This window comes from Notolabrus celidotus, chromosome 11, assembly GCF_009762535.1.
Source record: "Notolabrus celidotus isolate fNotCel1 chromosome 11, fNotCel1.pri, whole genome shotgun sequence".
NCBI lineage: Eukaryota > Metazoa > Chordata > Actinopteri > Labriformes > Labridae > Notolabrus > Notolabrus celidotus.
Window position 1 is genome coordinate 10558700 of NC_048282.1, and position 23918 is coordinate 10582617.

Here is a 23918-nt window from a genome sequence, read left to right on the forward strand (position 1 = left end):
GATCCTCCGCACATCTGAATAAAATAACGTAGTAAGTTAAAACTCACCCTCGTGATAATCCACGTGATTCATTTTGTCAACAAATCTAAAGTGCAGATCCAAACCAACAGTGAGTGTATCTACTAAAGAGATCATCTGCATCTCAGCCTGATATATCTTGTTCCTCTGAAGCAGTGAGCCCTACTGGAAGCTCTCTCTCCTCCTGTTCAAAGTTACGTTTTGAAAACTACATCACCCACATTGTGAGCCCGGTGTTCCCCATACATGTTAACTTTTTCACTGCAGGCCGCCCAGTGAAATTATCTCTGGTGACCCTTTCAGTCTGAGAGAAAAGATCTCTCCTGGCTCTACCTGTCTGCCTCATGACGGTCTACTCACATTCCTTAACGCTCTGCAGAGAAAAACACACACAGAGAGATACAGTGATTAAGGTGTGATCTAATTTAGACTCTCTGAGGTCCTATTTTTGTAAAGCTTGGAAGTGTGAGCCTTTAACACACACAGCTCAACTCCTATGTGAAAAAAAGTGTTTGAATGTTGAATTGTGTCTTTTTGGGCAGCTAAACAAACTGCAAATCAAAAGAAGGTCCATAGAGTAATCATATGAAGGTAGAGGAACACAAAACCAGAGAAGTGGAGCAAACTAGAGCAAGTTTTGAACATCCTTGCATAAGTTTGACAAAGTGGTGATTTAAGAAAGAGCGTGATAAAAAATTGAGGATCAAATATTTTCAACCTACAAACACACCCCCAGTAACAACAAAGGCACATGACTATTTCTTCCTCCGTGAGAAATAAAACTGCTGGTTTGGCTTTGCAAGATGGACTTTGTTGACCAACATAAATGTGGACTAACACAAGCCACGCTCGAATCTTTGATAATCAAACATCTTCTGCTGCACGGTTCGGTAATGCACAAACTGATTCAGTTACTTCACTGTCCTGCAAAAATAAGAATGCATGTTTGCTCTCAGAGGGAACAACACAGGAAAAGCACTCAACAGATGAAGACTTCAGGCTTACGTACGCACAGGTGCACAGGTAATAGTTTAGATACTTCAAACAGGACTCGCGTTTCAGCTTTCCTCAATGCTTCATTTTCAGACAGAACACTACCTCTACTGAATATTCTTCAACAAAAAGAGGAATACATCCTTTTTGCATTTCTTCAGTTTTCCTCCATAATAAGTCACTTTCTTCAGTTCCCTCATGCTGACTGCCTTTCATTAAAGCATGGCACATGTCCAGTGTTCAAAGTGTATGTACAAAATAAAACTTACACAAGGTCAGAGTGGCAGAGTGAACTGGAATATAAAGTTTCCCACAGAAGCTTGTAGAAGTCACACAGTGTTTGTAAGAAGGAGAGCTCGGGCTGTGTTTCTGTCCTGGAGTCAGATCAGCCGTCTACAGAGTTCACGTTCATGCTCACTTATGTATCATCAAAACTGCACATGAAGGTGCTTAATAGAGGAATAACTTATCAGGAAATCAGCGCTACAGTCTTTTTTTTTTTTTTTTTACAATTTGGCATCTATTTAGTTTCCGTTTTCGTGCAGCAGGTCATTCGCAGACCTCAGGACTCTGTTCCTGACTCGGGTGCACTTCGCCAAATAAAAAAACCAAGCATTCAAATTTGATAACCTAACTACTCTATGTCCCTTCTCTTGGTGACTTTGGGTACCACATGTCCTTCTGGAGGTGTTCAGTCTCTCAGTGGATTCTCTCACTCAGGTTTACTTGCTGTGATGAAGGTACTGCTGTGTGAACATGTTGAGCTCACTGTCCAGCCAGCCTGCCTTGTTCCTAAAGAGCACAAAAAACACATTCATGTTAATGTCATCTCATTTTAAAACATCAATATGTTACAGGGTTTTCCACACCTGACTTAGAAATATCTACTACTCACCAAGAGTTAGGGATATTTGGCTTTTGGATTAAACATCATAGTGCATCTAAAATAATTTGACCTTCTCTAAACGTTTGAATGCACATGTCCAACTGTTCAATATTTCAGTACTTATTGATTAACATGCTGTTCTCTAACACAGGGGTTCCAAAAGTGTGGGTCGGAACCACTGAGGCAACCCAGAGACAGAGCACATCAACACAACTCTGCTGGTTTAGAAAAGGAAACAACAGTTTACCTCTTTCAAGAACTAAGGCTGTTCTTTCTGTTGAATTCAAATCATGACAGTAACATTTATGTTTGTCTTTGCGTCTTCCTGCAGGACTAATCCTCAGACGTTTATCACACGATCTAAAGTAACATGTTCTTAACACACCCGTCCGTCTGTCTGTTTGTTTGTGTCCTGACTGTTGTAAGGTTCTTACCGCAGCAGCTTAGCTTTGCTCTGCAGGCTGTCCAGCAGTTCGATCTTGCTGTTCATGTCAGTGATCTCATCCTCCAGGTTCTGACGGGTGACGTCTACCTGCTGGCAGAGCTGAGCGAACACACCGGCCAACTCCCTGTGCACGAGAGACAGCAGGACAGAGAGAGGGTGAGGACGCGTTAGAAAAGCAACACTCTGACTGGTTTGTAATGTTTAATCAAAAGGTCTAACGACGTGCGTCATTCACTGTCTCAACTCTGAGTTGAACAATAACGACAGAGTGACAGTGTGGCTGTATGTGGTCTGCTTACTGCTGGACTTGGTGGCTGCAGTTTGACCCGGTGTAGCTGACGATGAGCTGCAGCTTCTCACTGGCGTAGTCCACAAACTGCCTCTTGAAGGCTCTCTCTTTGGCCTTGGTGGTCCAGGTGAGCCTCTCGTAGATGTAGAGGAGTCCGTACAGACCCACCGACAGGGCGATCAGACGCCAGCCCACTGCCTTCCAGACCTGCACACACAGACAGACAGACGTGGCTTTAGATCTGACTGAATCCTGCTATCCCCTGATGCCTGATTACAATCTGGCGCAGACTGTGATGCAGAATTATGAGGATGCAGATTTGTGATGATGACTATCTGATAGTAAAGTCGTGAAATCTACAATGCATGAAATATTTATATAGTTTGCAAAGCATGAAATAAAATGAAAGCTGTTCTTCTTCCTCATTGTTATTTCATCCTTATTTGAATGTGTGTGTTTGTGTGTCATAGTGTGCGTTTCCTCACCACACCACCAACCACGAGGACGCCCATGGAGGTACGAGAGGTAAGGGAGGCGAGGCCTGTCACCATTGAGACCATCAGTTCTTCCTGGGTCATGGAGCTCTGTGGGAATGGAGGCATGCTGGTGCTGACCGGAGTCAGAGCCATGGGCCGAGGGACCTGCAGGGAGCACAGAGACCAGCTCAGCGGGCTTCAGAGAGTCCTGATGATGCTAACAGGACATCAAGGTGGAGCTAGTCCACTATGTGTTTGAGGTGCAAGACAACAGCTGCTAATGAGAAATGCATCAAGTGAGTGTTTCACTGGATGATGAGAGCACAACTGAAGTTTGCAAACATATGAATAGAAGCTAAAGGAGTGGGAGCTTCAGGCTAATATTTTTGAAACTGAAAGTCTGACACCCTTTCGCATCTAAAGAAACTTCAGACACAGACTAATACTGTATATCTGCAGAGGCTGGGTCATCCTATAGGACTATAACAAGTATTTACCTGCTGGTATTGATTCACATCTTGACCCTGTTGGGGATGTACAGGAAGGCTGTCACTTTTTAATCTTTGCTTCCTTGTTTTGTTCAACTTCAACTGCTTCAGTGGCAGTGTACAGCTGCCACACTCACAGAGAGCAAACCTCTGAGTATCTGCTAAGATTAAGTTAAAACACGGTGACAGCAGCCCCCTTCACAGTCCCCACTATGGACTGTGTAAAAAGAGTGATGGCAAGTCAAGTGGCCCAAAGTGAAGCCAATCTTTTGGAGCTCCCCTCACGGACTCACTGCAGTAAAGGCGACAAAGTCAGCCTCCACCATGTTAACAGATGGGACATGGGTCAAACTAGAAAATCTAAATTGAAGCTGATGTCAAAGTGTTTAATTTTCTAAGAAGTTAATAATAAGGAGTTAAAGAAAACATAACAAACACTGACACAAGAGTAACTAAACTTGCATTACCGAGACTGTCTGCTTCAAATCTACACAATAATTTGTTCTGCTTTCAACTTGGTCCACTTGAAGAACTCTGAACTGTCTGAAAGTTAAATGTGTGTTTCGATCTGGTGACAGGGATATGTCATCAATTATTTGGCCCCACCAGCCAGGTCATTTCTGCACACATCTGCTCCTAATGTGAACGACAATGTTCATTTTTCTAAATCTGCTTTTTGTTCGAGTCAAGGCTTCATAAAGGTTTGTGCAGGAACACAATGAAACAAACAACAAACATCTTATTTTTTGTAGGGTCGTTAAAAGATGAATATAGAGTAATAATATCAGAAGGGAATAAACAAAGCTGTAAAAACTAATTCTAAAGATTCAAGACAATGTTTTCTTTTTTAAAGTTGTGTTTTTGCGCTTTTACACCTTTAAGATAGGAGAGGGACTAGAGCCCAAAAACTGTGAGAGAGAGTGGGGGAATGACATGTGGAAAAAAGGCCACAGGCTGGAATCCAACCCAGGCCACACGCTATCTGGGCGTGCGACTTAACCACTAGGATAAATCCACGCCTCAAGACAATATTTCTAAGGAAACAATAAATAGATTTTAAAATCCTGGATTAGGGATGTAAACAATTAATCGAGTATCGATTCATGGATTAAGAACTTACTCGAAACATGCTTTTTTGTTTTCAGTTTCCCATCACGTGGAACAAACATCATGTGCCAACAACGACACAGACACAAAAGTTGACAACTTTAAACAGGACATTTCCCCACCTTTGGATACAAAGCCAACAGACTGGTTGGAATTGCTAGTCAGTATGTTTGCAGACCAGCAACATCAGAGCCGTCTGAGCGTGTCTCTGCTGCTGGACTGATTATGACCCGGTTGCGCTCCCAGCTGACACCTGACCACATACACATGCTCATTTTTCTCAATAAGAACGAGTAGACAGAAAACTGAACACTGTGATTCTGAAATTATTGACTGTTCAGTTCTCTTGTTGCAGCAAATCCACAATTAGCGAACGAGTCTTCACTTTAAAAGACTATTTCACTGAGAATATTTTTGAGCTTAATCGTTCATATTCAGTATTAACACATGTAGCTGTATTCAATACCTTCAGTTAGATACATTTTGTTGCTCTGGAAAATTTGATTCATGGGAAAAACAACATATCTGGCATTGTTTTTGACGTGACAAATCTCAATGTTTTTTATTGATTAATTGATAATTGATCGTTAACGTTTCCCAATATTGATCACGGAAAATACTTAAAATGTACATCCCTATCCTGGATATTCAACATCAGCATGTATAGTTTCAATGCTCCATTACTAAAATAATCCATTAATAAATGTACTTATTTATTTCATTTTTGAGTGTTTTACTTGACAAACTGACTTTAAACTATTTTAAAGCAAAATGTAAAAGGTCAGGAGTAGAGTCCCCTAAAATGTTTCATCCTTCTCCAGAGGAAGAGAAGTGACTTCAGGAAGGTAAACTTCACAGGTTATAACTTCTAGTGGACGGACTCTTGAGTGCACACATTGGGGATTTATTGTCTTCCAGTGATCAGCAGGTGGCAGTAATGTGCCAAGAAAGAAAGGGAAGAAGAGGAGTGACTGCTGGTATACATGACTGTAAATGAGGTGAGCTTTAAACTTCAGCGAAAGAACAAGATCTGCTTAAATAGAACAAATAAAACAACATGAATCAGAATAACGTTCATGAAAGATTGACACAGTTATGATGATAGTTTTTACCTGGTCGTTGTAGCCCATGAGGGCCCGCTTGGTGTTCTTGGGCCCCAGGAAGCGGTTGACCAGCATGGTCCAGCCCAGAGAGAAGTGGAAGCTGATGTCCTCCTGGAAATCACTGCAGAGCTTATCGCAGGCCAGGTCGTAGCTGAGGCTGAAGCACTGACGAGGGACCAGCTTGTCCACCTGCTCTCTAACTGGGCTCGGCAGCAGAGGCTTTAGACCCTCTATATATACACACACACACACACACACACACACACACACACACACACACACACACACACACACACACACACACACACACACACACACACACACACACACACACACACACACACACACACACACACACACACACACACACACACACACACAGGAAGCTGGTCAGTAAGTGTGTCTGGACCAAGATTTTAAAGTCAGTCATAGTAAACCTCATATGTATAAACAAGGGAAGTGTTACCTATCATGTCAGTCTGTGTTCCCTGTAGGGCGCCAGTGATGGATGTGGAGCACCTCTCAGACATGTTCTTACCCAGACCCTCCTCGATGTATCGGTGCAGCTCCTAGAATCAAAAGAGGGGGAAAAACAACAACAGTTTCCTGACATGTCCATCCACAGCTGAAGTGACTGATTATAAAAACATCTCCTCATGGGATCAAAAAGAGCAGAAGCTGTTTGGCCGGCCTGGAGAAATGTACATAAAGTGTGAAGCCAGGCTACCGCTAACGGCCAAATTCCACCAGATCAGTGTCCAGTCCGCCTCCGATCTGTCACAGCACCGTAGTTGATAGGTTTCTATTCTAGTCAGTTTGTTAACTTCCACTGGATCCACTTCATTGCTTTCCGGCTGTGTCTCTGATCCGGCAGGTCAGAGAACTCCGGATCAGAGACACAAGACTTCAATTTTTGCCAGATGCCAGAGCCCGATGTACCAATCTCAACAGAGCGGGACAGGAAGTCAGGCACCAAAACAAAATTGAAACACCCAGTTATTTTCAGAATAAAACACTCTGTGTTATCACCAGATCGTTCTTCACGTAACTACAACAACAAACAAACTGTCATTATGAGCGGAGCCAGGTCTGGAGGCAACAGGTCAGAGGTTTTCAGAGGATGATAAAGACAACATGGATGAGGAGAGGAGGAGGATAATCCTTGATTAAGTCATTACTGCAGGAAACCTCGGTCACATGACTCCAGCTGTCTGGCGATCCTGCTCTGTGCTGCTTTCCAAAAACACAACCGGTAGGTGTTGACGGAGGAGAGAGAACGGAGCTGGACCGCAGCGGATCGGAAAGGGACCGGACATGGATCTGGTGGATGTCCCGTGTTACAGCACTTCTGCATCCTGAACCCAGTCTTAGCCCTTCTTAACTTGTAGGCATGAATCTCTCTAGATGTGGTGCTCTGCAGGGTTAAATTTTTTGGGCTTTTCATAGAGAAAGGAGCGATGTGTCCTGGCCGGTGCTTACACTCCTCACAGATGTGAATAGAAAGGATTAAGCAGGAGCAGCATTTCTGGCCTCAGTGCTCATCCAGTGAGGTTGAGGTTGAACGAGTACAACATTGCTCAGTCTGCATTGCTCTTACATAACACAGATTATGGGAGCTTTATACAGGTTCAGTGAGCCAGCAGGAGGCCGAGGATGAGCTCGCTGCACGTAGGAACCGACTCACTGACATGTAGGAAGCTTGGATGTGCTTCTGTTGGGAGCAGGAATATTTAAGGGACACACTCACAGCTTCTTGTTCACAGTCGGTCGGTGTTATACTTATGTCCCGCTTTATCTCAGAAAGCATCGTAGTTTATCTCAGAAGGTAATCAGAAAAATAAAAAAAAAGGAACTATCATGAGCGACACGGAGCCTATGTGGAGGATCGTCCTCGATATTTAGTGACAGATTAGTGTAAGCGCTCAGAGATGAGCCTGTGTGTTAGTGTTAGTGAAAGCTTTTTGTGATGCAAGACCAAATACAACAACTACTGCTGACACAGACCAGCTGATCACCAACAACAGCTGACTGCTGACATTCAAACATGATCTGCTCCTGTATGAGAGGGGAGTTTTAAGTGCTCCTTGTAATCTCTACTAACAGAGAAAGGAGCTCACAGAAACAGTTACAGGTATGATCCCCAAGAACACCAGGACCAAAGTTTGATTTTCCTTTTTGTTTGGGCCCTAAGACGCACATGATGCATGTCATTTTCATTGTGCACAGAGCTCTTATCTCCATGTCTTGTATGAAAGGTCCTGCACAAATAAGACCATGCAATATTTCGTCATACAGACTGTGACTGTACACCTTTGACACAAAGCCAAAAATGAGCAACGCCCAGATCTGCAGAATGCTGAAACACCCAGAATGCTTTGAGCTGGAACTGGTCCACAAGGCAATTTGTCAAGAGAACAGTACGAACAGTAACAGAGGCGGCTGTGTGCACACGTGTGAAAACAAAACATGTATGGACAGAAGGAGACTGCCCTGTGGAGCTCACAATGAGGACAAAGACTTCTATTCATGGGTTTCACGTGACCTAACAAGGCACTCACAGCGCCATCTTTAGGACCGACCCGGGACTCAACGCCAAAAAGTGCTACCCTTTTTTCCATGTATGACAAAGTATTAGCACCACCTAATAGGAAATTAACAGGACTTCAAGATTGAAGTTGTAAAATGAGGATAAAAATGTGTAAACTTGTGAGTGATAAAGTCAAATTTTACGTTCAGCCTGTGTTTTATCAAAGCAGCAACCTCAGGCTGCGAAAATTGAAGCCAATGCGGAGTTGCAGTTTCTCGAGTGTCCACTAGAGGCTGGCTCCAGAAGTACTGGAAACCACGTACACACAACTAATAAAAGGCAGATTTTTACAGCAAAAATGAACATGTTTTTTGGAGTGCCGTTGGCCTAGCGGTCTAAGTTTGCGCCCCATATACAGAGGCTATAGCCCTTGTCGCAGAGGTCGCAGGTTTGTTTCCAGCCTCGACCATTTACTGCATGTCGTCCCCCACTCTCTACTCCCCACATTTCCTCTCTCTCTTCAGCTGTCCTATAGATTAAAGGCAAAATGCCCAAAATATAGCTTCAACATAAATAAACATGTTTACAGCCTGGTACAAAAAACCATGTTCAGTCTGAATAGCTCATTTCTCGATCGGCACACACTGTACGGGGGGCGAATTTTTTTCTCAACGCAGCAATTTTGAAGATATTACGAATGCGAGTTTTCAATTATGAGGCAGCGCTGACTTGACTGACAGGCGGGAACACTGTAGCTGTTAGCGAGGAGGGTCAAAGCCTGCCTCTTTACCTAACACTAAGTTAGGTTGAGTTCAGCATTTCCAATATGGCTCCCGCCAACGATTGGCTTCAAAACAGCGCTTCAGAAACAGATGTGTGACATCACGGATACTACGTCCATTATTTATACTGTCTATGGTTTTGGAGCGTCATGTGATACGTTTCAGAAACAAGTGAATGCCCAATCTTTCAGCTCATCAGCACCGCGTTGTCATGAGTATCAGGATTCGAATTGGTGATCATTGTTCATTAGCCCACATAGATTAACCATGGTATGTAATTACGGCTTCTTTCATATTACAATTTCATGTATGACTTTATTCTCGGAACTTTACACGTTTATAATTGTGAATTTATGGTGTTTTTTGTGTATCCTTACTGTGACCGATTTGGCATTGATTTAAAAGAGCTGGTGGCGCTACGGTTCCAAAGATGGGGGTGACAACAAAAAAGTCACGTGACTGAAACCCATGAACTGAATACTTACGTTCTTATAGACCTTCAGCACCACTGCTGACGGATGGAAATCCATGCGGAAGTCGTCTACCAGCACATGGAGCTTCCTGATCTCCTCTGCCATGGCATTAGACACCTGAACATGAGCAGAGAGCAGCACTGTCAATCAGACACTTCAACACGAATCACTGCAGAGACTCAGGGAGACATTAAGCTGTTTGAATGAAATGACACCATGTGGGTTTACCTGTCTCTCCACCTCCTCTGTGATCTTCTTTATCTTGGTCTTACAGTCCAAGGTCAGCAAGTCCAACTGCTTGTCAATGAACTCCAACCTGTCCTGACGGTCCTCTTTGGTCTCCAGGCAGTAGACCCTATCCAACAAACACACAAAAGCACATTACTCACAAAGTTCTCTCCATCTCCAATCCCGCAGTCCTCCTTACAACACCCGACTCACCTCTGCTCCTGTGCAGCAATGTGAACTGAGTCCATGATGCGGCGCAGGGCCTCAGAGATCTGTTTGGCTCTCACTGTGTGCTGCTCAAACTTGGTCTTCACTGCTGACTGTGAGATGCACTCCTACAAAAAGAAGCAAAGATCAGCAATACAGACTTCACTGAGTACTAGGTGGACTACACCTGAGCCTGCCCAGGCAAAGTCTAGGTGATAAAATGATGGATATACAATCAAATCAGGACATTACAATAACTGTCACCCATTCACTTTTTGTTATATTTATATAAAACTCACCTCAAACCGCCTCTCAAAGTTCTGAAACTCAAACATCCTGGCTTGAAAACCTTCAGCGAGAGCTCCGCCTGCAAACAGGACAACAAAATGTAAGACTGCTGAAACCTGATGACTGTGATGGTCAACCAACGTGATTCAACACCTGTCACTAACAGCATCATTTATTGAACAGGATCACTTTTCACTAGGGATGGGACAAAATATGGACATGGCAATATATTGTCGTCCTGACCTGTGTGATAACGTATCAATATGAGGGGCTGAATATCGCTACTTTGATTGGATAAATACTGCGCTTGATTTCCCTGTGAATTTGACTCACAGTGTCACTACTTAATGACTCCATGCGTTGGCGCTAATAGCATGAATGAGGGGAACGTGAACAGCAGTTTAATGACCGCGGAAGAAGTTGACAGCAGCGAAACACCAGAAGAAGACAGCAGTGAAAAGGAGCTAGAAATGCACTAACCACTCTTAAAACAGAAAAGAGAACAAGCTGTTTCCACTCTGAGACCAGCTGAGACGAGAGGAAAGATGGAGGACGCACTCAAGTATGCAGAGAGATTCACTCACCTGCGATGGCGGACTTAACCTGGCACGGAGTCCTACGTGATAGTTACTGCTTGTTTACTGAAAACGCGTGGAAATGCTCCTATGTGTTATAAACAAGCAAGATGTATGAGAATTACAGCGGTGCTCACATGGCAGAAGTTTTACTGAAGACTTCAGAGGAATAGATGCTGACTGAAAAGATCCAGCTGTAGTTATTGACGTCACGGTGAATATGACTTCCTGTTACAGGTACAGTCACACAGGTTCACATTGAAACAGATCATTTAAAGTTTGAACATGTGAACACTTTACAGACACCAGCTGGTTGTGCTTGTTCATCAAAATGTATTCCATCTATAGATGTGACATTTTTAAAAATGTGTCATTTTTACACCAAAAGTTGCTTTAAAGCTGTGTGAATTTAATTTAAAGACTAAAAAAAGAACATTGTTTCATCTCAGAGAATAAATCCATTTATATTACACTGTGCTTTTAATGAGCAGTTTTTATTCTTCTCTTATTCTGGCTAATTGGATATCGTGATGTACCTTTACATCATTCTTTTGCAATATATCGATCATCGCAGTATCGCTTTATTGTGATATTATTGTTATCGCGGGCCATGTATTGCGTATCTTGAGTCACCCAACTATTCCCACCCTTAGTTTCACGTTCCAAAACTTCACCAGGACTGAACAACATAATGCATCTGGTCAGATTTCATACCTGCTTCAGGCATTCCTTGAGCCTTCTGCACACGAGCCTGGAGCACTTCTTTGGCAGAGACGAAAAAGATGCGGTCGCTGGCCTGGCCCCGGTCCACCACACCCAGCTCGTCCACCAGGAAGTTGGTGCAGCGGTCCATGTGCTGCCTGCGGACCTGGTGTAGCAGAAAGACCCTTTGTTGAGCATGAAGGTGGTGCGATGAGAATACAGATTCTCTTGACGACTATTACCTTAATGGTCAAAAACTCAGCAAAGTCTAAACTTGTAAACAATGGGGCACACAACTTTCTCTGTGAGACATTTGAAGTTAAAAATCTGATTTAGTGTAGTTCATGTGTTTCTATTAGCTTATAAAATCAACAACCTGTGAATGTCCCAACCACAGACATTTCATAACCTGAACAAATAAAATGTCACAGCATTATCAGCACAGCTCGATAACACTGAGGCTAACTGAGGAGACTTTGAAACAGGTTACATCAGTCAGGGAGTGGAGAGGCCTGTGAAGCAGGAGGTGATCCTCAGGTCACACCCAGCAGACTGGATTAAAGGAGGGTGGTGGTAATACAGCGTAAGCCATCACCAGCCTAATCTAAGGCCACCGCTGAGTCAGCAGCAGGTTAAAACTGTACTGAGCCTGAGGTCACACACACATGAGATGTCACTGTGCCAGTACTTTCCTTTATCAGGGAGTTTGGAGCGATTAGGCAGAGTACTTTGAACGGTAACACAGGCTTTACTGAGAGGGAATATACAGCTCTACGTGTGAGGATACAGAGGAATCAAGTAAGGACAAAACAAAAGATCATGTAGATATTTCCAGGAAATGAAAGCGACTCTGACAAACCTCCTCCATGTACTCCGGCTCCGAGGCTGACGCATCCCAGCGGTTGTTTAAGATGAAGATGTTTGGACTTGAGAGCCGCTCGTTGACTTTGTGGAAGAAGGACTTTTCCTGAGAGAAAACATTTAGAAGTTTAAAATGACATCACTGCAGCAAATATTTTAAACATCGACATTAACTACAACAGGCCTGCAGTTGTTGCCTCATTAATCAATCATGATGAACAACTGTAGCTGAATGACAGCTACACCACAGATATTTCATGGTATAACTGTCACATCTTACCGTCTGCATCAGCGTGGACTCAGAGTTCGCCACCAGAACAAACACATCAGCGTCCAGGCAAAACTTGTCGATCCAGCTGTCGAGCTCTGTGGTGACATCGATACCCGGGCTGGAGAAGAAACAGGGAGAGGGATGAAAAAGCTGCAAGTAAACAAGGCAACTCTTACTTCTTTCTACTATCAATAGATTCAGGGTCCACACTTATAAGAATCAATACGCCTCTGTCTCTTATGGGCAAGGTAGTAAGTAACCTCAGAGATCCAAACCAGATTAAAAACCAGATCTTAAGAAGATTACATTCAATGTATTTGTGAACTGAATTAACGGGAGGTTCATCAACATAAAAATATCTTACCTGCACAAATTTAGAGAAATGGTTAGAAGACAAACAAGATTTGTTTTGATTTTCAGCTGCTGAGAAGCTCGAATTTACAGTCATTTCAAAAAGGGAGGGTGAGCAGATTAAAGAAATAATAATAATAAAAAAGAAATGATAATAATGATCATTTAAAAATAATGTTAAAACAATTACATTTAAAGAATACAAATAATAATTAAAAATATTTTTAAAATAAAATAAAAAAAGCAGAATGATTAAAACATATACAATTAAAAATCATTAAATAGTTATAATTAAATAAAAATAAAATAAAAAAATAATAATGTTAGGAAATATATAAAATAATACAACGGCAAAAAAATATAACAAAAAGCGGAATGAATAAAAAATATACATAAATGTTTTTTAAAAAAAATACATATTAATAATAATAAAACATTAAAATTAAGAAATAAAAATACATTTTATTAAGAAATATATAAAATAATAAAATAACAAAAAGCAGAATGGATGTTAAGGATTTAAACATTATTGGGCATCAATTTGCTGGTCCACCATGATTGATTTCTTGAGCATAAGTTAAGTTTCTACTGAATCAGATTTCCTTCATTGGACATAGATTTAGAGTCAAAATTTGATCAGGTTAAAAGTACATCCTTGATACACAATGTGTTAAAACAGAAAATTCTACAGACATTTCTGTGTCAGATGGATCATGTTTGACGTGTCTTGCTTAAAATATATAAAACTGGGACGGGGGTTTGGACCAGGGGATGGTCATGCGACCTATATACGAAGGCTACAGGCCTAAGGAGGGCAGCCCCTTTCCTGCATGTCATTCCCCCCTCTCTCCCCCTGATTCCTGCTCTATCCACAGTCCTATGCTCTCTAAATAAAAGGCCTAAAAGCCTGAAAACATAACTTTAAAAAATAAATAAATAAATAAAAATGTAGATGCACTGACATACACTGACACTGATAATTGGTAAATGAATGTTAAAATTAGCAGCAAGTGATAGCCTTGATTCCATGCTGGTTTTACCCAGGCGTCACCCTGTCCTTAAACCAGACTGAGTGTATGCAGTGATTAAGAGTGTCTTCTGCTGTGTGTTGTACGTGTGTAAGGCCGAGTTCGGACACTGTCAGAGTTCATACGTGTAAACAGATTAAGAGTGTAAGAATACCACACAAACAACAGCTTAGTGATTACCAGGAGTGGGAATAAATTTGTTGATTTAATACAGTTAACTTGTGTCTGACCTGTCCACCAACACCAGATCATCCCGGAGGAGAGCACACTTGGCTTTAGGCCACATGACACACACCAAACTGCCGGCGTCCAGGTCCTCGTCCTGGTGGAGAGCGTGGGCCAGCTGGTTCACTGTCTGCAAACGGACGAAACATCAGAGCGAGCTGTGTTTACAGACCCCACACTTCTGGGTTTGTAGATATTAGAGACATGCTCTGCTGACCTTTATGCTCTTCCTCTCTTCAGATCCTTCAGTGAGGAGGAAGGACTCGTTGCCATCCGTGCCCTCCACCCTGAGGAAGCAGTTGGTGGTGTGTCCGATCCCGGAGGGTAGCACCTTGTCGCAGAGCATGGCATTGATCACGGAGCTCTTTCCGTTACTCGTCCTGCAGAACAGACAAGATGCATGTGAGGAACATTTTTATCCTTTAAGTCTCTGCAGCTTCACTTTGGGTTGATGTTTAATCCTCTAGTTTGTGACATGTATCATCAACAGCTACACAGAATAGCATTTAAGCTAGTTGCATTGATTTAATATAGACTTCACATCAATCCACAGATTCAATAACGTAAGAGGGAAAAATATAGATACCTTCCAAAGAAGACCACCTTCATGTGCCTGCGGGCCAGCACCTCTCCGATCCCTGCCACCTTGTTGAGGTAGCCTCGGACCTCCTGGACCTGCTCCTCCGTGGTGACCGGGTCCAGCTCATCATTTTTGTAGGTATCTACCAAGAGGAGATCAACAGAGAGAGGTCAATTAATCAGGCTGGCAGTAAAAATATCTTAGTATTTCTCATGTATTTCTTATATTTGTTAATGTCTGATGGATACTAACATCTCTAATCATTATAAAACTTTGAAATATATGAAGAAATGAGGATTTAGATCATGAATTTGTAGCAGTGTTGTCTGCAGGTGAAATAATCTGTGTGTACGTGCCCTCTCTTTGCTGCGTTGGAAGTGAAACTGAAATATAATAACTCTGACCTACTGAGTCTGCCACCATGACTTGTGCAAAGTGACCTTCAAAGTCCACATTTAGAGACCTGCATGTTGAGCTGCACAATAAACGTGTGGTGTGCATATCTCACAGTCAAGAGGGCAGGAGGAGACAGGTTGTACAATACCTTCCAGAAATAAAGCGCTCTCCTTGATGTAGGCCCCCAACTGTTCGAAGATCCCGTTGATCTTCTTCTTTGCTGTGACAAAGTGCTTGAGCGGTGACGCGTTCACTTCCGCCATCAGTCTCTTATCCTTCTTGCCGTGGACTGCGTTGGTGTTGGGTCGGGTGAAAACCAGAGACATGGCACTGAAAGGAAACAAAAGAACAACTGTGTGATCATCTACGGGTGTCTCTGGAAGTCACCAAAATAAAGCATCACACCAACCTGTGCAGAACAGGCAGGGTGAATACAGTGTACAAAAATGAAGATGACCTAGCGCTGGGTGACAATGAAAATGATGTTATCACGATGAAATATTTCATGTCAGTCGATATGGATAATTATCATGATAAATATCAAATCCTTTTTTCATTTAAATTTAAAGGCAGATTTTTGCTCCTGAGTGAAAGTTGAAGACGGATTGTTAGTTTGTATCTGGGTTTAGTTTCTGATAAGCTTCTTGAATCAATCATTTCTGACAGTACTAACAGGAAGCAGGTGTTTAATGTAAGATGAGATTTTTGTGAAGTTTCAGTTTATATATTCTTATTTTTCTCAGGTTGAGCTTATTTGCATAATTTGATTACATTTACAACAAAGATATCTTAAAGTGTATTCTGTGTATCAGTTTAGTAGAGTATTGTAGCGTCCGTCCCAGACGCTGTAGAAAATCCTGAACCAATTCGTAGTCACTCCTTTTAAACCCTGGTCACTGTCAGCCGTGACCACGCCAGTTACAACAGTTACAACAAGCAACAAAACAACCAACTCTCAATCCATGAAAAAACTCCCAACTCTTTTCTCCCGCTCGCACACTCACTCTCCTCATTCCGCCCCCTTCACTAACTTCACACTGTAGGAATTCACAGCATCTACACTGAACACAACACTAACAGTAGAGCTGTTACAGTATTGTTTGAGTTGTGCACTTCCATTTAAGGTTACTAAGGGTTACGGGCGGAGTGATGTTGTTTCCCACAGTGCAGTGAATGCATCACGGTTATTCAGTGTTCAATTGTCCAACGGTCGCGTTGGACATTTAATGTGTTAGAAATGTATAGCAGAAGTTGCTTCTTTCTCTTCTTTTACCTACATCCTGAACGTTTATTAAATGAAGTGTTTCAAGTTAATAGTGTCGAGTCATCACAGTGTCAGACTAACCACTCTGCTTTGAGTTTGTAGGTAATGAGTTTTCTTCAGTGTCGCTGTCGCTCGTTTCAGCTGTGTTTACATTCTGCTCCGAACATCTTTAAGCCCCGCCTACCTCTAACCCTGCGACATCATTGGCTGTTCGATGCAGTCTTCTTCGTCTGTCTAATCTTGGCTGGCAACTAGCGTTCAAGGCACGTTAGCACCCACCTCCATTCCAGTGTGTGGAGGGTGTAATTACAGGTATATTTTGTAAGAAATTATATCACGATAATTATCGTTATCGAATTATCGCCCAGCCCTGAGACGACCCAAGACTTATTGTAAATGTCAGATTAGATTTGGCCCCTGGCTCAAATGTATTGACTTAATCTTCATGTTAAACTAACACAGGATTACAGGAAGCGAAACCTGTTGTAATGTTAATATGTGACCCTGAGCTGCCGTGAGACACACTTCAGGCCTTTAGCCAGCTGACGTTTCCAGCTCTAACGCCAAAAATGAATGCAGAATAAAGAGAATCCAGCACTAACATGTGAGCTAGCTCAGCCTTTGACAATAAAGCATTTATTTCCCTGTTGTTTAAGTTTTTTAATAAGTGGGTTTTTTAAAGATAATAACAGCCACTAGATTTTGATCTACCTGGAAATCTGAATCAGAATCAGAATCAGAATCAGAATCAGCTTTATTCGCCAAGTATGCTTGAACACACAAGGAATTTGACTTTGGTAAACTGTGCTCTCTTTGTACAAGGCATAAGAATAGGAATAAGAATAAGAACTACAATAAAAAATAAAATGAAAATATAATAACAATAACCTTAGCTATAAATACAAAGAAACAACAAATAGCTTGACTAATATGTACAGGCTAAAATAATATGATAAAGTGCAGTGGTGAGTTGCAGAGGTAGTTTTACATTATAAAATAGAAGTTAAATAATACAAAAAATAGAAATATGGAATTCTGCTTGAGAATTGTTGCATTGTATATCTACATGTATATTTACAGAGAGTATTTATCTGACAGGTATGACACTGTTATGGTTTAGTGTTCATCAGAGTGACAGCCTGGGGGAAGAAACTGTTCTTATGGCGGGTTGTTTTGGCGCACAGTGATCTGTAGCGCCTGCCGGAGGGGAGGAGTTTGAAGAATTTGTGTCCAGGGTGTGAGGGGTCAGCGGTAATGCTCCCTGCCCGTTTCCTGGCCCGGGACCGGTACAAGTCCTGGATGGGGGGCAGGTCGACACCGATGATTTTCTCTGCAGTCCTTATAGTCCGCTGCAGTCTGTGTTTGTCTAGTTTGGTTGCAGAGCCAAACCAGACAGTGATGGAGGTACACAGAACAGACTGGATGATGGAGGTGTAGAACATGATCAGCAGCTCCTGGGGCAGGTTGAACTTCCTGAGCTGACGCAGGAAGTACATCCTCTGCTGGGCCTTTTTTCTGATTGTGTCTATGTGGGAGGTCCACCTCAGGTCCCGGGAAATAGTGGATCCCAGGAACCTGAAAGAGTCCACAGTAGACACAGTGCTGTTCAGGATGGTGAGGGGGGGGAGTGGGGGGGGGCTTCTCCTGAAGTCCACTGTCATCTCTACCGTCTTGAGCGGGTTCAGCTCCAGATGGTTCTGACTACACCAGAGGGCCAGCTGTTCCACCTCCTGTCTGTAAGCAGACTCGTCTCCGTCCTGGATGAGACCGATGACGGTGGTGTCATCTGCAAACTTCAGGAGTTTCACCGAGGGGTCTCCTGAGGTGCAGTCATTGGTGTAGAGGGAGAAGAGCAGTGGGGAGAGAACACATCCCTGTGGGGCGCCAGTGCTGATGGTCCGGGTGCTGGATTTGATGCTCCCCAGCCTCACCTGCTGTCTCCTGTCCGTCAGGAAGTTGGTGATCCACTGACAGATGGAGGCCGGCACTGTGAGCTGGGTGAGTTTCTGGTGCAGGATGTCTGGTATGATGGTATTGAACGCAGAGCTGAAGTCCACAAACAGGATCCTAGCGTAGGTCCTGGGGGAGTCCAGGTGATGCAGGATGTAGTTCAGACCCATATTGACTGCATCCTCCACCGACCTGTTTGCCCGATAGGCAAACTGCAGGGGGTCCAGCAGGGGGCCTGTGATGTCTTTCAGGTGGCTCAACACTAGTCTCTCGAAGGACTTCATGACCACAGACGTCAGGGCGACGGGCCTGTAGTCATTGAGTCCTGTGATGGTGGGTTTCTTTGGGACTGGGATGATGGTGGAGCTTTTGAAGCATGAGGGCACTTCACACAGCTCCAGCGATGTGTTGAAGATCTTTGTGAAGATGGGGGCCAGCTGCTCAGCACAGACTCTCAGGCAGGAGGGGGACACGCCGTCTGGTCCTGGAGCCTTCTTGGTCTTTTGTCTCTGGAAGAGCTGGATTACCTCATCTTCACAGATCGTCAGCGCAGGTGGGGGGTCAGAGGGGGGTGGGGAGGGGCTTGTGGGGGGGCCAGGTAAATCAGAGTGTTCGGGTGTGGGGTGTGAAAACCTGCAGTAGAAGCTGTTCAGGTCGTCAGCTAGTCTTTTGTTACCTTCAGGGTGGGGGGAGGGTCTCCTGTAGCTTGTAACTTCACGCAGGCCTCTCCAAACTTCTGAGGGGTCGTTGGCAGAGAAGCTCTGTTTTAACTTCTCAGTGTAGCTCCTCTTAGCTACCTTGATCCCCCTCGTCAGTTTGTTTCTGGCCTGCTTGAACAGGTCCCGGTCCCCACTCCTGTAGGCCTCTTCTTTGGCCTGACGCAGCTTCCTCAGTTGAGGTGTGAACCAGGGCTTATTGTTGTTGTATGTGCAGAAGGTCCTGGTCTGCACACACATGTCCTCACAGAAGTTGATGTATGAAGTCACAGTGTCAGTGAGTTCATTGAGGTTTCCTGATGCAGCTTCAAAAACACTCCAATCAGTGCAATCAAAGCAGGCTTGTAACTCCTGCTTTGACTCCTCCGTCCACTTCTTCACAGTCCTAACTACAGGCTTAGCTGTTTTTAACTTCTGCCTGTAGGTCGGGATGAGATGAATCAGACAGTGATCAGATAGTCCTAAAGCTGCACGGGGGACAGAGCGATATGAGTCCTTTATTACTGTGTAGCAGTGGTCCAGAGTGTTAGACTCCCTGGTGGGACACTTAATATGTTGTCTGTATTTAGGTAGTTCGTGGGTTAAATTTGCTCTGTTAAAATCCCCGAGAATGATGAGCAGAGAGTCAGGATGTTTTTTCTCCACGTCTGTAATCTGGTCAGCCAGGTGCTGTAACGCCTCCGTTACGCAGGCCTGAGGTGGGATGTAGACGCCGACCAGAATAAAGGAGGAGAACTCCCGCGGCGAATAGAAGGGTTTGCAGTTTATGAAAAGAGTCTCCAGATTTGGACTGCATGACTTCTTCAACACTGTGGTATCTGTACACCAACCTTCGTTTATGTAGAAACAGATTCCGCCTCCTCTCGCCTTCCCAGAGAGTTCCTTTACGCGGTCCGCTCTGTGGAGCTGAAAGTCCGGTAAGTGCAGCGAGCTGTCTGGGATGTGTTCACTGAGCCAGGTTTCAGTGAAACACAGGGCGGCGGATCTGCAAAAGTCCGAGTTTCTTGAGTTGAGGAGCAGCAGTTCATCCATCTTGTTTGCCAGGGAGCGGACATTCGCCAGGTGAATGGACGGGAGCGCACTGCGTAACCCCCGCTGTCTCAGTCTGACGAGCACGCCTGCTCGCTTGCCCCGGCGCCGGCGTCTCCGGCAAAGACCATAGAGAGCTGCGGCTCCACCAGCAAGAATCTCTGTGTAACTTAAAGGTTCAATGAAGACCGGTGTAAAAAGTTCGGCAGAGGACTGTCCAATGTTAACAAGTTCTTCTCTGGTAAAAGAAACCAGAGAAGCGGAGCATAAAGATACAAGAAAAGAGAAAAACGCAACAAGTACGAGAGAGCGCAGTACCAGGGCGACCGTCCGTGGCGCCATCTTGGATGGATGAACCAAAGTGCTGGAAGCTTGGAGGGAGAACACTTCCTAAACATTTCTCTGGAGACAAAGTATGAGACTGTGCTCGTATTTATGATAATAATTTTGCTGGCTTTGAGAGGTTTGTCAGTTTTTCACCTTCACTGTAAATGTCTTAAAGTCAATGAAAAGCTCTCTGAGTTCTTAAAAAGCAGCTCCCATTGTCAAGAGTTTAAATCCAAGGGAAGCCCATTGATGCTAAAAGGATGCTCAGATTATTAGTCTTTACACATGTGTTTATGACATAACAGAGAGTAGTGTCTTCACTCCTGCTTATACCTGACCTGACTTAAAACTCTTAGCCTGACTGATCCCACCCGGGGTGAAACGTCCTGCTGAGTGAATTAAGCAGAGATAAATGTGTCTTCACTACTGTTTCAAGAAAGGGCTTACACATTCTTGGAAAGTCTCATCAAGTAAAAGGCTCATGACCCGGGCTTTACACTATTTCTCCCTGTCTGGCCTCATCAAAAGTTTGTCCCCCCTGGGCTATAATGTTTTATAAAAGCAAGGTACAGATACAAGTGATCAGTGAGAAACCTGCAAGAAATGGACCATACTTTCACTCTCAAAGGCGGAGGCGGACTGCGTGGCTTTTGTCACCATGCTTGCCAGGCGCTTACTGTTACTGAGATGGAAAGATGCACACCCACCGCCCTTTGCACACTGGATACGGGAAAGTCTCTATTTTTTGAAATTAGAGAAAATGAAGTATTCCATGAGAGGCTCCAAAAAGACTTTTCATAAAATATGGAATCCCTTTCTGAATTACATTAAAGAAAAAATTTACCTGCCTGCAGTTTCAAGTGATTAACTTCTTCTCTCTTAATTCAGAAATACTGTAACTTTACAGTATTGTACTGTAAACTGTAACTCACTCCTCACAGGACTCCAGGCACCTAAAATAACATTGAAATAAATTCAGGCTGAGGGCGCAGAAAACACAAAACCCTATTCTCAATTTCTGTTCAGGATTTTGGGACAGAGAGCATAAAAAGCCCTGAGAGTGGAATAAGCACTTTTCAGTGTGATAAAAACACAGAGATACTAGTGTATCAGACTATGGGTTGTCAGATAAATGGCCATCCAACCCGGGAGTACAACTCACAACGGTTTTGGTAATGAACCTCAAGGATTCATGGTGAGCTGTATCAATCATATAAAGACACTGAGCAGAGACATGCATGTACAAGAGATCACCCTAATCCAGAACAGTTGTGTATTTTGAGGCGGCAGTAGGTCAGTCCATGGGGACTTTGCTTGGGAACCGGAGAATCACTGGTTCAAGTCCCAGTATGAACAAAGCAGCAAGTGGACTGGTGGCTGGAGAAGTGCTGGTCACTGCTGAGGTGCCCTGCTCCTAAACTGCTCCGGCGGCCTCCTCATTTTGACATCTCTCCTAAGTGCATGTCCATGGCATGTTTGTGCACCATTGTACATATCAAACTATGTGTTTAGCACGATCAAAAAAGAACACGAGTGACAAAACTGAATAAATGAAGTACGGTAAAGCCTAATGCACAAAACCTCTCAGTCTGAATGACTCCAAGAGGAAAGTAATCACTCCCCTCAAAGCTCAGTCACTTCAGGTCTGGTTTGGACCCCATTATCTATATTAAGGAAGAGGACCTTGGAGGGATCCAGGTCTTAAATCAGGTGTTGAAAGTTGTGCAGTCTTGTTTGCATCAGCTTACACTGATCTCTAATCGCACATCATCCAAGTATAGTGTGCAATAAAGCATAAACGCATGGCCCAATGCTAACAGCATAACTGCAGCAGCATTATTATGATGTAATGCAAACTTTCTTATCACAGTGTCGACATTACTATAAACATAAAGGCTGATTAGTGTCCACAGCAAGAGTGTACATGTAAAACTGCACAGGTATGGATCAGACTGGTTGAGGATGAGCCATTACTCAGCTGTGACCTTTCACACAGTTTGAAGGTAACACAGTAGGCATGGTTTAAATATCTGATCCTACTCTTCTACATATTAATGAATCCAAGAAAGTGACACAGAGCCAACCTCAAAGAGCTCACGGACACACCCGAATGTAATATGTTGAGTTATATTAGCTCACAACAACAACACAAGCTAGCCTTTGTTAATCAAGCTGTCAAACGCGACTCCGATTCCTCACATTAACCAGTCAATGTCAGCCAGATTATCTTCTTTTGCTGCTCTACAGTTATTAACATTAGCTGTCACTGTCATTACAACACACTATCCGAGCTAACTTAGGAGCTAATGATCAACACACTGAGTATGTGGTTAGCAGGCTGAGTTAGCTTAGCAGGACCAGTGGCCTGCTGAGTGACAGATGGTCAGCTGGTTCGGGACTTACCGTGGATGGGGGTCGTTCCTCAAAAATAATCCTCTCGCATCCTGGCCACTCGGCTTTTCTAAATGTCTTCAAAGCTCACTAATGTCACTAATGTTACTAATGACTGTCAGTAATCAGCGTTAGCTCGCTATGCTAAGTAAAGGGGGCGTAACTATGTGTTGAGAGTGTACGCAGACGTTACATTAAGCTCGTTTTCCCTGTTAAGTTCTGATCAAAATCCACATAAACGCCCTTAAATGTGGTCCAGGCTTTCGTTTCAGCGCTGTTGTGTTCCCCGCTGCGCCCGAGAGAGACGTCTCGACCTTTCAAAGTAAAAGTATCGCGGCAACACTGCTGCTGCTGCTATTGCGCCTGCGTACTGCCTTACCTCACACGCCAGGAGCCACGTGATGGTGTGGTTACGTCCGGTTACGTCACGCTTGTCATGTACTTTTTAATTCCCCGTGCTAAATGAAAGGGCTTAATGCTGCCACCTACCGGCGAACACGAGTACACACATCCGGATGTTTCCAAGCCAATCATAGACTGAAAATCTACTTTATCTATATAGCACATTTTTAAAAAACAATCAAGTTTAGCAAAGTGCTGCACAGTGAGGTAAAAACAATTAAAACACACAGAACGCTGTCAGAAAATAAAATATAATTAAAAAGAAGAATGATAATAAAAACACATAAAACACTTTATAAAAATAGGTTAAAAACACAAAAAATAAAATAAATAATAAAGAAAAACCCTGTAAGAACAAAAAAAAAAAAATCAAATTAAGGAACAGAAAGAGACAGAGACCACACAACTCAAATGCTGGGTTAAAAGCCAAAGTAATGAGAAATAGGTACTATGGGTTGTTTAGGTCATTTTGTTGTGTGTCTGATGTACCTTTCATGTTGTTGTGTTTTTAAGTTGTGCTGTACCACAAATTGCCTCTTA

At 43.3% G+C, this 23918-nt stretch overlaps 1 protein-coding gene across 1 annotated transcript; it reads right to left on the reverse strand.

Annotated features, from left to right (window-relative positions):
* Positions 1-1480: 1480 nt before the first annotated feature.
* Positions 1481-23329, reverse strand: mfn2 (mitofusin 2). The gene is made up of 18 exons (XM_034695834.1): positions 22989-23329; positions 15448-15629; positions 14910-15045; positions 14541-14703; positions 14329-14453; positions 12729-12837; positions 12447-12554; positions 11600-11753; positions 10322-10389; positions 10029-10150; positions 9816-9942; positions 9600-9704; positions 6272-6374; positions 5815-6035; positions 3117-3272; positions 2642-2838; positions 2332-2466; positions 1481-1803 (listed from the first exon to the last, which is right to left on the reverse strand). The coding sequence occupies exons 2-18, from the start codon at positions 15623-15625 to the stop codon at positions 1734-1736; spliced, it is 2277 nt and encodes a 758-aa protein (XP_034551725.1). The 5' UTR covers positions 15626-15629; positions 22989-23329; the 3' UTR covers positions 1481-1733.
* Positions 23330-23918: the final 589 nt, after the last annotated feature.